Below are 20,199 nucleotides of genomic sequence, written 5' to 3' on the forward strand. Positions count from 1 at the left end.
AAGTATGCCAAATTATATTAAAATGGGTTCAGATTTGGATATAGCTCCTGAACATATTTTCAGCCGTTTTCATATAGCCGTTTTTTATGTCCAATTTCATTGAAATTTGGAATGTCTGACGGAATTTGGTCTAGAAATAAATTTGGCAATTCATTTGGCAATCGATTCAGATTTTATTATTATTAAAAAGTATCATGCGTGTTTATATAAGGGATAACAACAAAATATTGAATTTTTGATTCGTTATTTAAGGGAGCGATTTTGATAATATTATAGTTAGCGTGTACTTATAGTCAGAAAGGAATTAACCAAGGCTACATATACTAAAATACTACATGTCCGACACACTTCTTAAGAGGGATGAGTAGAAAAGAAACAGTTACCTATATTTTTCTAATGACATTTCTAAACCATTAGTGGAGTAAAAATTAACAATACAAGTGAAGTTATCGCACTTGGAAAATATTACTCCCATGAGTAAAATAAATTCAAACATAGTATTATTCTTATTATACCCTACACCACTATGTGGAAAGGGTATTATAAGATTGTTTTGGTAAAAATTCATGTAACACCGCGAAATATTCGTCGGAGACCACCAATGTGGTATACCAATTTTCATATGTCGACGAGATAAAGCGATTTTGAGATGTGTGTCCGTCCGTCTGTCCATTATAAATTGTAATCAAACTCCAGGCCGCAATTATGACCGATCGTCACGAAATTTTGTATGGAGGTTGGGTTCAGACCAGAATATATCCCTATTTTTATTGGTGGTGCTCGTGAAATATTTAGCGGGTGAAATGGACCAAAAACATAATTTTTGTCAGATTTTGTAACTGATCTGTAGGTGATCTGTGAATAATGGTCCGATCGCCTCGAAATTTTTAATAAGGTAAGAGTATATGTCGAAGAAAAAGCTTGCAATTTGAGATGGCGATCAGATAATATTTAGAGGGTTAAATGGACAAAAACTTTTGTGTGAAAATTGAAAAAAAAAAATAAATAATATTCAGCGTACATCTTTATTCCTGAAAGACACATCCCGGGCAAGTAAGCTATACTTGGAAGAGGAACGCTTGACCTTTCTATTGATGTCAATTGTGTTGGTGTACATGATAAGATAACAGAGTTACAGCCTAATATACCCAGTTTTTTGGTAGAGGTCGCAATTATAGTTCAATAATGCGTACAATTTTGGATGATGATCTGGTATGATTTAGCGGGTGAAATAGATCATTACTTTTGTATGAAAAATATAAAAAAATATTTTTGGTCTGTATTTTATTTTCTGACCTTCCACCTGATGCAAATTGCAATAACGAGTCTGCTAGATAACGGGCCTACTACCTAATATATAATGGGTTCTGTGTAGAGAAGCACATTTTCCCATTACCAGTTTTTGCATTATTGCAAATTACATGGTGTCCTATCGTATTAATTGTCCAATTGGATTTTTAAACATACATACATTGCAGCATGGGTCGCTTTCCCACCTTTTTTCAAAACGAAAATACCCTTCAGTAGTGTTGCCGACATGTTCTGAGTATTTCAGTCATGTAAAACTTCTCTACAAGTGGTGTCTTAGGACACGCCTTTCGGACTCGGAGATAAGCTGTGGGTCCCATATTATTGAGTGAACATGAATCGGGGTACACTCACTCATTGATATAAAATAAGTCTTCCTTTTCCCTTCTGGGATGTTTGTGAAACATTTATTATAATATTATTTACTAAGTTTATTTGTTCTATAAAGAAATTTTGATTTGTGGAAAGCTAATTCCCAGAGGTAAAGGTGTAGGGTATCACATGGTCGGCCCCGTCCGACTATAGCCTTGGATTACTTTATTTATTCTCTGTTCCATACAAAAATACCATGTCATAAGCTGCATACACAGCACTGAACGGGTAGAAAACGCCTCAATCCTATATTTATGCATTGAAATATTTAAAAAAAAATTCGCAAAAATTATGCGCATGATAACTCTTGAAGGGACTAACCGATTTGGTCCATATTTTGCACATGGGAATACTTCTAGCAGACATAGATGAAGTTCGGATATATACTATATCACTTCACTACGGCGGGTACCTCACACACAAAATTTCGCAAAAGTGCTGTTTAAGATCTGCTCTCGATTTTATTATTTTATGTAACAGCTTGTTACCGCGTTTCAAGTTTTTTCAGTGGCAATCTCACACTTCCTGAGAAAATGACACGAAAGTTGTAAAAACACCTACGGCCATCATGTGTAGTGGCTACTTCGTTGGTCCACAATTGGATATCGTAATATTTCTGCAAATCTTAGATAAAATTCAAAGATAGTTCTTATATGTAGGTTCACTCCTTCCGGTACCTCCAGTTTAAAGTCTGTTCGAGTATTCTTTCGAAATTTTTACCGAAGGTCTCTTTGTGGTCCTGTTTACAGCGATATTATGTTTTTCGTGAGTAAGTCCATGCTTCCTGACATTATGGTAAAAAGCTCTAAGTTATACGGTGACCAACTAGAGCGAGCGATATCTTTCGAAAGGAATGTCTCCCAAAATAAGATTCACTTCCTGGATGGACTACGTCGGCACTTTCCTTCAGGTACCTACTCCGCAACATTTTTGAGCTTAAATCCACGAAATTCTGGGGGTCTAAATACAAAATTGTTGATGAAAAGGATTTTTGTTGTGTGGCCGGTATTTGATCTGACTATAGAAGTAATGGGTAACAACACTCATCCACACATTTTCGTATGCGTCTGAATAAACTGTCGCGATCAAAACGCTCCGTAAGAAGTATTATTATTGGGCTTGAATGGCAACAAAGGTGTTGAAATTTTTAACTATGTTTCTAAACATTATTTTCAAAGAGAGTGCAAAAACTTTTTTCTATGCCCTGATTTTTTCCTCTATCAGGGCAATGCCGTTGTCATCTTAAAGACAACTTTTCAGCCTACAATATTATATTTAGAATTGTTAGAATTGTTTAGAATCTCTACTCGTTTCACAGTTATCAACGATTAAATTTTTTATTTCATGATTTTCATTATTTCACTGACACCCACTGTATGTACATATGTATTCACGGTGAAATTCTGAGTCGATCTAGCATCCAGACAAATTTAGATAGGGCGCTACAATTTTGCATAGATGAGTCTTGGCTGCAGGCAGGCAAAAAGCTCCATGTAACGGTACCGCCTGATTTAAAATATTTTGAAGTTTTTATCAACTTTTTCGGTCAATTTTGGAAGGATCAAAGTGGCCAAAAAACAGAATTCAAATATTCTGATATTTTTATCGACGTTTTCGTTAAAATTTGGAGGGTTCAATGTGATCAAAAACTTCTCCACCCAAAATTGTGGATATAATAGTTCCGCCGATTTCAGGTATTTTGACGTTTTTATCAAAGGTTTCAGCCCAAATTACATGTTATTTGGCATTTGTGGTTCAAAATGGTCAAAAAACTTCTCCACCAAAAATTGTGGACATAGCTCCACGTTTTGGAGAAGCCCCGTTCAAAAATTGAGATAACCGGATCTATCCTCCAAGAAAATTTGTTATTAACGTGTTCGTCATTACAAGAGCTATTTGTCGTAAATATTTCAGAAGCACCCCAGATGTCTACATAAGCAATAACCAATTCTTATGTCTACATACCTATACATAACCAATAACGAATATACAGAAGAACAAAACATAGTTTAATTCTGAACCAAGTCCGAATAAATGTCAAAAATGACAATGAAAACAGGACAAAATCGATTAGTTGTCAAAGGGAACCGTACCTAAAATCTTCTGAGCAACATTTTTGTAGAATATTTGGATGCTGAAAAATCTCATCTTGTGGTATTTCACTACGGTTCAAGAAATAAAGGACGAAAAGGATATGAAATGCATTGAGTTAGAAGAATGAAATGTTCTACAAAAAGATTCGCCAATTGATTTTACTGAAGACATTTCACCTCAAAACGAAGCTTCAAGAACGCCAAACAGAGATGTGGAGCTATTTTCCCAAGTATTATAGGGAAAAAATCAAAAACTTCATCGCGCGATATCTCAGAAACTTGACCTATGGCGAACATTTCCTTTTGGGTTCTTAGTATACTCATCAAGGGTTTTCATCTCCATGAGAAATTTTCCACCCCCCAAAAATGCTGCTGCACAGTGTTATCGAGGATTTTTTACAAGTGAAAAAGGAAAACCGAAGATTCGAACCCACATAACCACCAAATTATGTGACCTGGTTTGCTGTTGGCTTAGACAGCTCATCAGACATATCGGTTGTGGAGTGGCTTCTCTATCATCGAACATTAATATCTCAAATGCAATTTAATTTACAGCGATGGATATTTGTCCGTTCAATCTGTATGTTTTCCATGACAAAAGCTTTTGGAAGTTATGAGTTTGGGCGCACATAATACATTTCTTACTTGTTATAATTTATTTGGGTGTTATTTGCATTTTCGGATTCTCAGTAAATAGATAACCGCTTTGAAGAAATTTTCCTATATTAATTGTTCCACAAACATCCTAGAAGGGACAAGGGAGACTTCTCTAATATCAATGAGTGCACCCCAAGCTCAATGATATGTGATCCACAGTATATCGCCGAGTCCTAAGACACCACTCTTGTAGGAAAGTTTACATGGCTGAAATAATCAGGAAATGTCGCCAACATTACTGAGGGGTATTTTGCCACCATTGAAATTTTCAATGTTGCCTGGCGGGAATCCAATCCACGACCTTTAGCGTGCAAGGAGGATGTGCATACCATTACATCGCGGTGGCACCCATTTTCCTATATACAATCGCTTATAACGTCGTCGTTTATAACGTCATATCGCTTATAGCGACGAAATCCAAAAGTCCCGAATTTCTGCCGTTTATATTCCACACAAATAAATATCGCTTTTTATACCCTCAGCCTTTAGGCTAAAGAGGGTAATTACACTTTGATACGACCAAAAATGTGCCTCATCGAAATAATGGTTTTAGACCCCAAGTGCATATGTTTGTACGATATCCGTTTCAGACAATTTTGAGTTGATCTAGCAATGTATGTCTGTCTGTCTGTCTGGCAGGCTGGTGCGCACGATAACTCTCGAACGGATCAATCGATTCGGTTCAAATTTTGGGTATCGAAATATTTTGTCCAGATTCGATTTAAGTTCGAAGATGGGCCATATAGGTCCACTTCTTCAGGTACCTCCCCCACAAATGTTCAAAAATTATCGCAAAACTTGTGCGCACGATAACTCTTGTAGGGAATAACCCATTTGGTCTATACTTTGCGCATCGTGTAATTTCTACCAAACTTATATGAGGTTCCAATATGGACTCAATCGGTCCACTCCTTCGGGAGGTACCCACACAAAATTTCGGAAAAGTTCAGTTTAGGACCTGGTCTCGAATCGCTTTGATTTTTGTTTACGCAAGTTGTATTCGCTGTCCTCTATACGACTCTGTAAGTTTCATTAGGGGCAAGTCCATACTTCCTGAAAAAATAGCCTGAAAGTTGAAAAACAAACCCTATGACACCATGTTTATGGGTGGAAGCGCCAGATAATTCTCGAACGGAAATGCCGATTCCGGCCAAAATTTGGTCTTCGTAATATTGTTTCCAAACGTACTTTAAGTTTTTAGATAAGCCATATCGGTCCACTCCTTCAGGTACCTACCCCACAAAAGTTCGAAAATATTCGGAAAAATTGTGCGCACGATAACTTTTGATGGGAGTGACCGATTTGGTCCACATTCTCATAATATCTACCAGATACAGATCAGGTTCGAATATGGACTATATTTGTCCACTCCATCCCGTACCTCCCACACAAAATTTTGGATAAGTTCACTTTAAGACCTGCTATTGAATCACTTTGATTTTTATTGAAGCAACTTACATTCGCTGCCTCAATTACGACGGTAAAAGTTGTTTCAGGGGCAAGTCCATACTTCTTGAGAAAACAGTCCGATGGGTTTAAAAACCCCCTATGGCACCCCCATGGTCTATGTCGGTCCATTCCTTTAAGTACCTTTTCCGCAAAATTTTTGAACTTTAATCCTAATCAACATTTTTGTCGGTTCATACGACCAAAATATTGAAACCCCCTAAATACATAAGTTTTTTGTGAAAAAAGTGTTTCAATTTGCACAGGCTGAGGGTATATTTCTGTCGGCAAAGCCGACTGATACTTTTTTACTTGTTTGTGAAATATTTAATTTTGCTATCGGTTATGACGTCGAATCATACGAAGAAGGAAATTGTCTCTTAATAATTTGTTGTATGTATATTTTTTCAAACTCAAACAACAAAAAAATACCAAACTTATGCACAACATGTTCGAAGGTGGCGGTCTCAAGTCAATTAAGCTTGAATATTTGTCACCCAATGTCACATCTGTTTTACAACCCATGGACCAAGGTGGAATATAATCATTAAAATAGCATTGCCGGATAAGCAAATATCCACTATCCTGCCAAGAATAGAAAAGGATCAAAGTACGAAATTAAATGTGTTGGATGCCGTGTTAGTGTTAGATGAATCATGGAAAAATGTAACGTCTTCTGTCATTGATAATTTTCTTCATCTTGCGGGATTGTTAATGGACCTTTAAAAGTTTCTGAAGACATTTATCTTCGTTCTAATTTCTCCCAACACGTAGAAGATATTCATGAATTATTTGCCATCGATGACAAAGTTTTCACATCTTACTTATATAATGACGACGACATAATTGGAAGTTTTAGATGGAGGCAATTCTAATGAACAGAGTTTCAAATGCTGTAAGTGTCAGAGGCGTGTCTAACTGTAGAAGCTCTTCAAAAATTTATTTACTCAGAAGATGTTACAAACAAAAATGTGTCCTTTCAAAACTCAGATCTGAGTTAAATTTAAAACTTATGTCGGAATTCAAAAGCACAAACTTAAATAACAGACTCTTAGAAATAGAACCATATCCTATTTAAAGGTGATATTTTGAAGGCGATATGCTGAAGAATGAATTTAATATCGTTATTTTTTATTATTTTGTCATTTATAGAATGAAAAAGTAAAAAATTGAATTGATTTTATTTATTTACTTAATAAAACAACGTATTTATACCCAAATGTCACTATACATAATATTATATTACCTCTTTTATAAATATCGTTTATAACGACTATCGCTTATAGCGTCCGATTTTGGCCGGTCCCTTGACCAACGTTATAAGCGATTTCGACTGCACATACAATTAATCAACAAATGTATTGCAAAGACCAAAATTGTAAAAAAAGCATATTAATTGTTCGTTTATGGCAACAAATTATGTAAAAACTATTTTTTTTGTGCAAGCCTCTTGCTATTGGTCCTCAAAACAATATTCCATCAATATACGCAAAATTTATATGCGATTTATAATAAATACGGTCAAAAATGAGAATTGCCTTCTACATGGGGGTGACAATGAAAGAATTGCAAAAGTTGCCAAATCTATGGTTTCTTTTAGAATTACCAAAGTTGTGCTCCATAATGAGTTGTCTATCCACTTTGGGCATTTATTGGAGCTTTAATGAGCTCATTTAACCTAAAATTAAGGTTCGGCATGTTACACACTAAGGGTAGTGGTTCCCCTATTTTGAGTAAAACTTGATCTTTCGTTGGAGGATCTTTTTCGGGTTCTTGTTTTTCTTAAAAAGGACTCAAAAATTTTATGTCAGGATTTTGGCCCGTGATATTTATCAGTTTAGTGTTTTTATATTACATTAGCAATTTACACAAATTAGATTAATATGTCATGATCTGGCCTTTGGCATGGTGGTAGTTGAACTTGTTTGAGCTTTCTGGATCCTAATGAAGTCAGTGGAGATGTTTTCTCAATGACTATTATGTCCCTGAACCCGCATACTATTACAGTTTTTTTTTTTAGTTTTTTGACGGGATTTACTAGATTTGGCATACTTTTTATGATTTATTATAATAGTAGAGGATAAAATGTGTGTTCGTTTACCCAAAATTTGTAGAAATTATTATTGGATGTTGTTATTTTACTTCCCAGTACAATGCAAAAGACTTTGGCCGTTTACAAGAAGTTACTGGACTTGTACAAGTCTGTACAAATTATTGAGTAAACGAACATACCTAATGTCTACCAATTTTGTAAAAATGAAGTCATTCTAATACTATTGAGAGAGAAGTAGTGATCTGTTGTAAGTCGTTTCAAAATACTGCACTGTGTTACTAATTTTTCCCTATACTTTCTAGAGGTTATTTGATGTTTTCAAAGGGAAATTCGGACTGCTTTACATTGGTCCATTTTCAGACAATACATATTGAGTTAAATAGGCATTCTTTGCATACTTGTCTGTGGCCGATTCGTAATTGTTTATTGTTAATATGGCCTCATGCTGTTTTTATCTGTATGAAGACCCCCGTGACGGCTTTTTATACCATCCACCATAATATGGAGGGTATAATTAAATTTATCATTCCGTTTGTAACACATCGAAATATTCATCGGAGACCCTATAAAGTATATATACTCTTGATCAGGGTAAAATTCTAAGTCTACATAACCATCCGTATGTCCGTCCGTATGTTGAAATCAAGATACAGCTTGCAATTTTTAAGGTGGAGTTTTGTATAGAAGTTTCTATTATTCCTAGAATATTTGGTATTGCAAATGGGCTATATAGGTCCACGTTTTGATATAGCCTCCATAGAACGGTACCACCCGATTTTCCGTATTTTGAAGGGTTTAGCTTCATTAGCACACCGAAGTGGCTGTATTATTTTAAAGGTTATGGCCTCAATATTCCACCGAAATGGCTGAAATTTGGTATTTAGTCCTCATTTGGGGTATAAAACTTTCCATATGAAATTTGTCGGTATAAGACCACGCCTTTATATAGCCCCCACAGATCGGTACCTCCCGATATCATGTTTAATTGTTCCGTTTTGAGATAGTCGCATTTAAATGTTTTCTTTTAAAGAGGCAAAAATATATTTCGAACAAGTCATCAAGTTTTGAAATCGATTAACAAATGGCTTAGTTATAGTGGTTGAAGTGCGAAAAAATCACTTAAAAAAGCGGGAAAATGATTTTCATTGTGCTCCAGGCTGATCAGAAGATACCAAACAGTATAATTATTTATTTTTACCAAAAAGTTTATTAAGTTAGCTAACCGGAAAAAATAATGATATAGGTTGGAATATAGATAAGTTATGCAATTTTTTGTTTTTTTACTTTTTGGCTTTTTATGCAAGCATCCACAAAAATTGAGATAGGAAACTGAAATTTTGGAAAACTGGGTTTTTTGTTTTGGGGCAGCTCAAGTTCGAAGATGAATTGCATCGTTTCACGTTTTGGAATAGTCCCCATATTACGGTACCGCCCGATTTCAGGCATTTTGACGGTTTTAGATACATTTTCGGACCGAATTAGCTATAATTTGGCACTTAAGGTTCGAAGTGGCCACGAAACTTCTCCACCAAAATTTACAGACATAGGTTCACGTTTTCATATAGCCCCCATATAAAGGTACGCCCAATTTAAGAAATTTTGAAGTTTTTAGCTATATTTTCGGACCAAATTTGCTGTAATTTGGCATTTGGGGTTTTCAGTGATCAGGCAACTTCTCCACCAAAAAATATGGACATGGGTCCATGGGTATTTGTTCAGTTTTACTTCAATACAACTCGTGGTGGAGGGTATAACAAGTTCGGTAGTGCCGAACTGAACTTTATCACATTCAATACTGTTAGACCATTATTAGGCGCAAAAGTCATAAAAATGCACAAAAGTGCACAAATGCACAAAACCCTATTGGTTTTACATAACTTGTTGCCATAAACGAACAATTAATGTGATTTTTTACAATTTTGGTATTTGCAATACATTTGTTGACTAACTACATGACTATATCAAGGTGAATTTTGTGAAGGTGTACAAATTCGAAATCAGGCCTTCGCGAAGCTTCGTCTTCTTTTGCCGTCAACAGTTTTCTTGCGAGAAATCCACAAGAACAAATAAAGCAATAAACGATGTTTGACACACTTTCAAATTGTCCATTTTATCAGAGAGAAAATATTTTAATTAATTAAATTAATCGAACCATCCCAATAGAAAGTGTCTTCGAGACAACATTGATGAATCGTGCACGACATACCCAATTCGTTCACGACTCTTTGCAGACAGCCCTTTGGGATTGTTGACGACATTTTCACACAAGTGTCCGCCTATTCATGCACGACAACTTGGGCGACAGGGTAAGCGAAGTTGTCGTCGGAGACAATGTACATGACACTGTCTTGCAGATAGTCGTTGATGACAACTTTAGAGACACTGTCTTGCAATAAGTCGTTGACGACATAATGCCTTACAATGCCATCTATTTTCTCTTCAGTAATAAATAACCGCAGTTCCTCCAATAACCTCATTTAAAAAAAAAGAAACAATTTTTTGGAAAATAGAATAATGCATATATAATTAAAGTAAATAAAGTAAATTCAAACATTGTATTTTTCAAAGAGTATATAATTAATAATAATTAAAATGATAACATAGTTATAATAAAAATTAAAACAAATAGTAATAATTCTAAAATTGGAAATATTTTTCAATTTTTGTTTTCTGTTAATGTTTTTCTAGAATTCGTTTTGTTAATAGTGTTTTTAATTCGTTTTAATGAGTTTCTAAGTTAACATAAATAGTAGAGTTGGGTCGTTCATGAACGAACCGGCTCAAAGGAACGATTCCGTGAAAAGAACGAACGGATCCGTATCCAGCTCATTGTTTTATATCGTTCATTTAGATCCCCGATGGACGAGTCATTGCTGCTTACAAAATTAGCAGCATTGGTTTTGCTCTAAACAAACGCTGCGTTAGCGGAAGCAGCACAAATTTCCACACAAAACAAACAATGATTCAGAGAGCTACTCTCGCTCAGTAACTCACCTCATTCAGTAGCACATCTCGGTCATATCTTTCTTTTGCATCATTCGTTCATCTGGTTCTTTCATATCAAAACCACCAACACTACCCTGTAGGGACTGTGGCCGGTTTAAAGCTCACTTAAGGTTGGCTTTTTTTTAAACATAAGTGGCATTTTATCGATCATTTTGCCTTATGCCAACTGACTAATTTTACAAGGCGATGAGCGCCTGAGTGGTCAGTATTGTCCAACGCCAGATAACTTTTCGACTGATAATAAACTAACTTTTTTTTTGCCTATTTTTAGTCAGTTTAAAACATAATGTGAAAAAAAAACAATTTTTGTTTCTGTGTGTTTTTTATTTTTGACTTTTCATATTGTCTCTCTCCCTCTTTTTGTCTCTCTCTCTCTCTTTTTTTAGAGAGAAGAAGGGGCAAATTTGTATATTTCCTTTGTGTTCCTTTTTAATTCCAGAATAATACGAGTAATATGTACGAATATGTTCAGTCCATCAACACTGTATTCTATAACTGGATGCTGCATTTATACGAAGAATATTAAGAAAAAGCAAGTGCGAATTATTTATACATTTGTGCCTAATTTCTTCGACAAACACAAATACTTTGCAGACGGTACATGTTTCTGTTTTCAGAGTGGTTAATCTCTAGATAACTTTTCGACTAACTTTATATTGGTCGAAAAGTTATCTAGACATGGACAATTGCCGAAAATTTTTTCTGTTCAAAGTGGTTCATCTCTAGATAACTTTTGAGCCAGTTTTTAGTCAGTTTAAAAATTATCGATCTATTATCAATCATTTGATCAACTGGTTAATAAAAGTCCGACAGGGTACGTTCAGAAACAAAACCACCCCCATTAGCACACAAACAACCCTGTAGGGACTGTGGCCGGTTTAAAGCTCACTTAAGGTTGGCTTTTTTTAAACATAAGTGGCATTTTATCGATCATTTTGCCTTATGCCAACTGACTAATTTTACAAGGCGATGAGCGCCTGAGTGGTCAGTATTGTCCAACGCCAGATAACTTTTCGACTGATAATAAACTAACTTTTTTTTTGCCTATTTTTAGTCAGTTTAAAACATAATGTGAAAAAAAAACAATTTTTGTTTCTGTGTGTTTTTTATTTTTGACTTTTCATATTGTCTCTCTCCCTCTCTTTGTCTCTCTCTCTCTCTTTTTTTAGAGAGAAGAAGGGGCAAATTTGTATATTTCCTTTGTGTTCCTTTTTAATTCCAGAATAATACGAGTAATATGTACGAATATGTTCAGTCCATCAACACTGTATTCTATAACTGGATGCTGCATTTATACGAAGAATATTAAGAAAAAGCAAGTGCGAATTATTTATACATTTGTGCCTAATTTCTTCGACAAACACAAATACTTTGCAGACGGTACATGTTTCTGTTTTCAGAGTGGTTAATCTCTAGATAACTTTTCGACTAACTTTATATTGGTCGAAAAGTTATCTAGACATGGACAATTGCCGAAAATTTTTTCTGTTCAAAGTGGTTCATCTCTAGATAACTTTTGAGCCAGTTTTTAGTCAGTTTAAAAATTATCGATCTATTATCAATCATTTGATCAACTGGTTAATAAAAGTCCGACAGGGAAGCAAGTAACACAACAGTTGTGTCATTCCCCTGTCGGACTTTTATTAACCAGTTGATCAAATGATTGATAATAGATCGATAATTTTTAAACTGACTAAAAACTGGCTCAAAAGTTATCTAGAGATGAACCACTTTGAACAGAAAAAATTTTCGGCAATTGTCCATGTCTAGATAACTTTTCGACCAATATAAAGTTAGTCGAAAAGTTATCTAGAGATTAACCACTCTGAAAACAGAAACATGTACCGTCTGCAAAGTATTTGTGTTTGTCGAAGAAATTAGGCACAAATGTATAAATAATTCGCACTTGCTTTTTCTTAATATTCTTCGTATAAATGCAGCATCCAGTTATAGAATACAGTGTTGATGGACTGAACATATTCGTACATATTACTCGTATTATTCTGGAATTAAAAAGGAACACAAAGGAAATATACAAATTTGCCCCTTCTTCTCTCTAAAAAAAGAGAGAGAGACAAAGAGAGGGAGAGAGACAATATGAAAAGTCAAAAATAAAAAACACACAGAAACAAAAATTGTTTTTTTTTTCACATTATGTTTTAAACTGACTAAAAATAGGCAAAAAAAAGTTAGTTTATTATCAGTCGAAAAGTTATCTGGCGTTGGACAATACTGACCACTCAGGCGCTCATCGCCTTGTAAAATTAGTCAGTTGGCATAAGGCAAAATGATCGATAAAATGCCACTTATGTTTAAAAAAAAGCCAACCTTAAGTGAGCTTTAAACCGGCCACAGTCCCTACAGGGTCGTGAACGAACATTTTCAAAAGAACGATTCGGTGAAAAGAACGACGGAGTCATATGCAGCAGAGAACGAACGACTTCAAAAGAAAATAATACAGTCAAATGTATTGTTGAACGAAAAGGAGCCAACGAACGAAGTAAATGACCCGGATCTTTTTGGTGAACGGAATGAAAAAGATCGATCCGCTCAATGAACGAGATTGCCCAACACTAATAAATAGTCTTCGTATGTGAGTCCTTCACTTTTAACAGTATCTGTAAAGAAAAAAACAGTAATAAGAAGAATTAGTAATGCATAAATTCTGTTACTAAGCCCATAATATTATGTATTTACCATAGACGCTGCATAAAAAATTTCCATATTGTTTTAAAGGTTTCTTGTTTTTTATTCCATCAACATTATATGCCATTATAATTTCTTTTCCCAGAACTTTATCAATATTTTTAATTGAATATTGTAGAATTTTCCTCATGATACCGATCTGTAAAATATAATAAGTATTTTTATTCGGAAACGCTTATACTAAGTTTAAAATTAATACTTACTACTTCTAATTTTTTTCTGTCTGCAAATGATTTTCGACCTCCTTTAACTTTTCTTCCGTACAAATTGGAAACATGGCCTGAGAGGTTTCATACATTCCAAGGTTTCGCCGAAGTAAAAGGGTTCAAACTGGGAATTTTCGTTGTAAACTGGCAAAACTTCAACATTATTATTGTCCTCTGCCTGATAGAAGTCTTTTTGATTAAATTGTTTTCCTCGAAGTCTTTTCAAATAATCCCGACTTTTTCGAAAAATTTCTCGCCGCAAAGATCTTTTAGATGACATAATGAAATGTTGTAAATATTATTTATTTTTACTTACGTTCTATTATAATCTGTATATTTATTCACTTTTGTTTATATAAACACACGTTTAAAAATAACAAATAAAAAAATAGTTTTAATTTTCTATTAATATTGCATACCATGCTGCTTTCATACAGTTTTGAATTGGTATCGTTTTTTTTTGTTTTGCACGACACATTGCAAGACAATGTCTTGCAAATTGTCACCTATTCGTCATAAAAGTGGTAATAAATTTAAAAGTTCGCTTTTTTGAAAAATTTCTTGGGTTCTTTGCCAAGACACACTGCAAGACATTGTCATTCAACTTGTCGTTCATGACAATTTCGGAAATTTCGTTAACGAATCGTTCACGAATATGTCTTCGAAGACTCGATTTTCTAAGGGGATATTACCTAAGGAGATTCTATTGAACAAATGATATCTAGCGAAGTCCCACATATTCGCTAGATATAATTTTTTCAATAGAATCTTCTTAGGTCATGTAGCTTGATTAATTAAATTAATTAAAATCTCACAAATAATGTTCTTCTTAGAAGAATGTTTGGTTTTATTTTAAATTTAGACAACATGTTTTGACGGCAAAAGAAGACATCAGTAGTGCGATTTTCTAGCTTATTTTTGAACAAAAAATCGGTAAAATTATGAAAGAAAAGTTCAAATAAATGTTGACAGCTCTCTTGGTATTGGTAGAACTTTACGGCTACTTTTTTTGGTCGTTAACCTAGTTAAAGAAATTATAAGTATTTTAATTCTACCGATATTTGTAGGTACCTCAAAAAATTGGTTACAGAATCACACCACAGTTGGTATTACTGTATCAACTGCACCCATTTTAAGCATTTTTAACATTTTCATAAATGATATTTGATTAATTATTAAAAATTTATTGATGTTTCAGTCGAGCAATTAAAATCTAATCCTGATACACGTGAGAAACTTTTCGTGGCAGCAAGAGAATCCTACAGTAATATTTTAAATCACAACTGTCTGGGACAAAACGATGTCATCAATACTAACGAAATTCATAGAATATGTCCTTTGGGGATGACCTGCAAGGAAGACAATCATCACAATCTATTCATCAATAATTTTATTCAGAACTATTATAACGATGTACATAAAAATAGCAATCACCTGCCTGCCGAAGAGAACAATAGTCACCTGAATTTGCATATGGAATCATGTCAAATAAGATGTGAAGAAGCTGCGCAAAAACTATGTCCCAATAAATTCCAATTAGACACTTGTGTCATGGTAGTTGATAATCAGGATTGGCTCGATTATCCAACTAAATTCCATACCCAATTCCGTGTGTTGTCTAACAGAAATTTTAAGGAAGCCAAATCACGTATGCTTTCTAAACTTAATTGGTTCCAAACTATTGGATTGTCGCTAATGACAGGCGCAATTTGGTTTGATATTCCCCGAACAGAGGAAAACTTACACGATCTACAAGGATGGATGTTTTTCTCTCAAACCTATTGGATGTTGTTCGCCTTATTTGGAGCCTTAAACTCATGTAGGTTCGAATGGATGTAATAGAATTACTTTAATTGCAACAATTAATAAAATAATTTTAATTTTATATAGTTCCTTCAGAGCGCGAGGTCATCAACAAGGAAAGACGCTCAGGTTCATATAGATTGTCCGCATATTACTTGGCCAAAATGTTCGGAGAGTTACCATTGGTTGTTACATTACCAACAGTCTATCTTCTGATATCGTATTCATTACTTGGTTGTTCAAGGTATGTGTTTTTCGAAGATATTAAACGAACAAATGTGTTACCGAATTCCACTATTTATTTATCTATTTTCTTTCTTTTTTAGCATCAAATTATTTCTTCTAATGCTGGTTTTCCTCCTGCTTAACACAGTGGTAGCACAAAGTGTTGGTTTCTTTATCGGCGCCTGTTGTATGGATATGAACGTGAGTATAACGCTAAGTGCTCTTTACACACTGGCGACCCAACTGTTTGGCGGATTTCTGTCCACACGGATACCAGACTTTCTCAGTTGGATTCGGTATACATCGATGATTCATTATGCCTATCAAAATATGCAGATTTTAGAATTTAGGGAAGGACCACCGATATTGTAAGTACGCAGAGGAAATTTTTTTCTGCCATAACACTTATGTATGTACCTCTCTGTATTATATTTTTTTAGGTGTAAACAGCCGAGCAGCTATGAAGCATGCGCAACTAGCGATATAATACCATACGAAGATATTCTTAGATCTCAAAATTACACAACTCCACTGTGGTTCAATACCCTGGTTCTGCTGTTATTTCTTGTATTATTTCGCTGTTTAGGATATACTGTACTTCGATATATCCGATGTCCCCAAACATGATACTAACAATTCGGTGGATGGTATTTTCATTTGTCACTTTTGAAAATGGAAAGTCAAACAAAAAGATCAAACAGATAAATCGTTTTCGTTGTCTCTTCGATTTTAACATTAGTTTTTAAAACGCAATTTCCGTTACAGCACTTTATTCGCTTTTCACTTCCACAGGGTACGCATTTTCGTTTTTTTAAACTAACTATAGTTGTAGAGTTTAATATTATACTGTGTTATTTTAATTTAAATATATATGTATTTTTATTGTAAATTTTATATTATAAAATAAGAAAATCAAAACCGTTGGATACGGATCAACAATGTTTTTATTGTCAATTTGCATTTCATTTCATTTGCTATTGCTGTATGGTAATTTAAAGGTTTGTTTAATAAAAAGCAATTGCATAATCTACGTACAAAGACACGTCAGGTATTTGACAGATATTGTATGGGATTGACAAGAAGGCAAAATTTACGCACTCGAATTTCTAGTAGCTTTAGCTGAATTTTTCGGAAACTTTGTTTCTAGATTAAATCAATTTATTTCATCATCATTAAATATTATTTGTTCCTAAAGATCGCGTTTTTGACATCCGTTCAGTTAATATAATATTATTACACTGTGCAACAAAATTCAAAAAAAAAAAAAAACGATACACAATTATCGGCGTTTTTAAAGTTTACAGCGAGAAGTAACCTAAATAGGCGTGGCAAGTTTCGTCCCTTTCTGTTTTTTTCGAAATATTCGAGTTAAGATGCCTCGGAATCCGCGCTTTATAGGTATATAGTGTCTTTGGCAACTTTACTGAGGAGCATGTGGGGAATATGTTTGCTAAAAACATTAATCCTCATACGGTACATCAAAGGTGCCTGTTTGGTCCTCTTTTCGAAAATCGTCCAAAAATTCTTCTAAAATGCAATCAATCATATAAGATTAAAACATTCTACAAATTTGTTCGTCATAATTTTACTATAGGTTTCAGAATACACCAAATCAGTAAAACTTGTTTAAACGAATCTCTAAATATTAAAAACCCTATTTAGGATTAATGTCGTACTTCATCTGAATATATTCAAAATCGTACCACAAAACATAATTGAAGACAAAAATATTCTCCGCGAAATTTCACTATAGGCCAAATGAAGTTCATATTTACATTGTGTATCCCAAAAATATCAGTATCAATTTTGCCGAAAAATACGAAATAATCTGCCAATTTTTTGATGATTTTTTCCTGCTTTTTTCGTGTTGATGCATGAAAGTAACACGAAACTTATTTCAAGATAAAAGTGTCCGCCTACTTATGTTACTTCCCAATGTAAACTTTAAAAACACCACATGTGTCATATGTGTTATAGAACACATCGTGGTCCATATATGGTTTATATAAATAGGCTGACTTCCGTATCGTCAGTTGCTTTGTGTTGTTTAAACTTCGTCAAAATATTTCAGTTGCCCACTCATCGATTGTTCCTCGAAAATGCAACTAAATGTATCAGAAATAAAAATGATACATGTTTGACGTTATGAAACGCGTAGCTTCGCAGTTGTTAAGTACAACGGAGTTAAGGAACATAATACTTCGCAGATTTTCAGTCATTTATAAAGCAACTGTCGATACGGAAGTCAGCCATACTATACCGAAGAATGTGCACCCGTCTTTACAGAATAACACTTTTGGTATTTTAACCGAATATTTTAGTTAATTAACAATATCGGTTCGGCTGAAAAAAGTTACAGAATCCAACTACTGGGGTATGGTAGGGAAGACTACCATATATTTTTTTTTTTGTTTGCGGATATTGCCGAGGTTGTCTTTCAATAACTTCTTCAACAGAAAAATGTTTATTCCCAAATATCAATCAAATAAATTTATATATTGAGTTTGCAATTTTTACTTGCCTATACACATAGGCAGCAATCCAAACCAATTTGATCGTAAATTTAAAAAGCTTCAGTAGTCGTATTCTGTAAGTCTTACCCTTACCGAAATTATGAAAGTAAGTTTGACAGAAACAGATGACACCAATTGGTTTTACTGCATTACCTTGTTTATTGCACCGTGCTATGAATGATAGTGTCATTCTTGCAATTAAAAGGCGAGAAAAATTAATTTGATAATTTATACTTTATTTGAAATTTATATACATATCTATATGATACAAGAATATTATTGCCCTTATGTTAGCCTCCATGACACAAGTACGTTATTTGATGCTGTAAAGCTCATTATTAAAGAGAAAATTGAAATGATTCACTTCTCTACTTCTTCCTACTTATTTTTCACTGGAACAACATAATTAAAAGATGCGAGAATTCTATGTACACATGAATAATTAAAATAATACAAGTAAAATTCTTAATACTATCAAATGCCATATACATATTTAATCAGCATCCATTGACTTTCCCTTAGTTTCCTTGAGAAAAATGAACAAATACACGTAACTGATGGCACAAACCAGAGCACAAGACCACATTGTAACAGATATACCAAATGATTCCATATACAGAGGGAATATTTTTAGCATTGCGAAGACTAGAAAACTTAAGGTAGCCATAGAAACTGACGCACATATTGGCCGGATCTGAAAATAAAAAAAAATTGCTTAAAAATTAGAAACAAATTCAGAATACAAATTTTAAAAAAATAAGAAAAAATAGTAATCATTAGAATCCCACTACAAAATAGGTCTTAAAATTTTTATAAATAATCGTAGTTTAATGCAAAAAAAAAAAAAAAATCAAGAAAATCGAAGAGTACAACCATTGTTAAAAATTGATCTTAAAACAAATTGCTGACAAAACATACAAAAAAGATCTTTTCAAATTGGACCAATACTAACGAAGTTATGAGTATTTCTTTGCATATAGTGTTTACCGAATTCCACTTTTGCAATTTGTGATATCTCTGGAACCGTTAGTAAAAAATCTGAAAATATACTGAAATGTTTTGCTGATAAGCAGCATCACCACAATAAAAAATGAAGGAAATCAAAATTCTCATTTTGAAAACGTGTCCGATTTCATTCTGAAATCCCCAAATATATTTCAATTCAATAAACTTTATTTTTTCAAAATCGTTATAATACATGCAATATTTTATATGAATACTAGCATGTGCCCGCTACTTCGTTAGCGGAAGTGACACAATTATAAAGAAAATCTCAACATTAAAACTATTTTTTTTAATAGAAATTATTTTTGTTATTTCTGACCGATTTGTGAATTTAATACCCTAATTTTGACTTCAACAGCATCTCATATGTTCAACAAACCAAACATTATTGAAAGAATTTTTGTTTTATTTTGAAATTGAAAATCAAAATTTTTACAAATTCATCGTTTGTAATGATTTTTTGTCTAACTGGATTTCAAAGAAAGAAAATCTTTTGTGCGACACCTGTTATGTGAAAACAAAATTATTAAAGAGACGTAAATCATTCGTAAATCAGAATGAAGTTTATACCATTATCAAAAACTGCGACATCTGTTGCAATGGAAAATAACAACCTTCATTGTCTTTCCAATATATATTGGTTTACGATAAAATAAATGCGCCTAGAAGTAAACTACAAAATTTGAAATTGTTTGTGATATTTTACGGTATTAAGAAATTATAGCATTTAATTTGACAAATGTGTTGCCAACTAAGTACATAAGTAATAACAGTGAATAATAAGGATTTTTGTTATTGTTATTTTT

The 20,199-nt window shown here is 33.7% G+C and overlaps 2 protein-coding genes across 16 annotated transcripts in view; one reads left to right on the plus strand and one right to left on the minus strand.

Annotated features, from left to right (window-relative positions):
• E23 (ABC transporter G family member E23) overlaps nt 1-16,693 on the plus strand; it is a 102,260-nt gene extending 85,567 nt beyond the window's left edge. For 3 of the 7 annotated variants that reach the window (XM_073968808.1, XM_073968807.1, XM_073968809.1), the window contains exons 6-9: nt 15,046-15,666; nt 15,738-15,894; nt 15,977-16,243; nt 16,316-16,692. In XM_073968808.1, the coding sequence (XP_073824909.1) occupies nt 15,046-15,666; nt 15,738-15,894; nt 15,977-16,243; nt 16,316-16,502 (1,232 nt within the window). In that variant the 3' untranslated portion in view covers nt 16,503-16,692. Of the gene's footprint in view, nt 1-15,045; nt 15,667-15,737; nt 15,895-15,976; nt 16,244-16,315 lie in introns of all 7 variants that reach the window. The other 4 variants (XM_073968810.1, XM_073968811.1, XM_073968806.1 and 1 more) reach the window with 2 other exon arrangements.
• A 1,910-nt stretch (nt 16,694-18,603) lies between these two features.
• LOC141394457 (facilitated trehalose transporter Tret1-like) overlaps nt 18,604-20,199 on the minus strand; it is a 52,246-nt gene continuing 50,650 nt past the window's right edge. For all 9 annotated transcript variants that reach the window (XM_073968823.1, XM_073968824.1, XM_073968822.1 and 6 more), the window contains one exon: nt 18,604-19,082. In XM_073968823.1, coding sequence (XP_073824924.1) covers nt 18,882-19,082 — 201 coding nt within the window. In that variant the 3' untranslated portion in view covers nt 18,604-18,881. The remainder of the gene's footprint in view (nt 19,083-20,199) is intronic.

The sequence above is a fragment of the Musca autumnalis genome, unplaced genomic scaffold (assembly GCF_047663935.1).
Source record: "Musca autumnalis isolate F117 unplaced genomic scaffold, ASM4766393v1 scaffold_2, whole genome shotgun sequence".
Lineage (NCBI taxonomy): Eukaryota > Metazoa > Arthropoda > Insecta > Diptera > Muscidae > Musca > Musca autumnalis.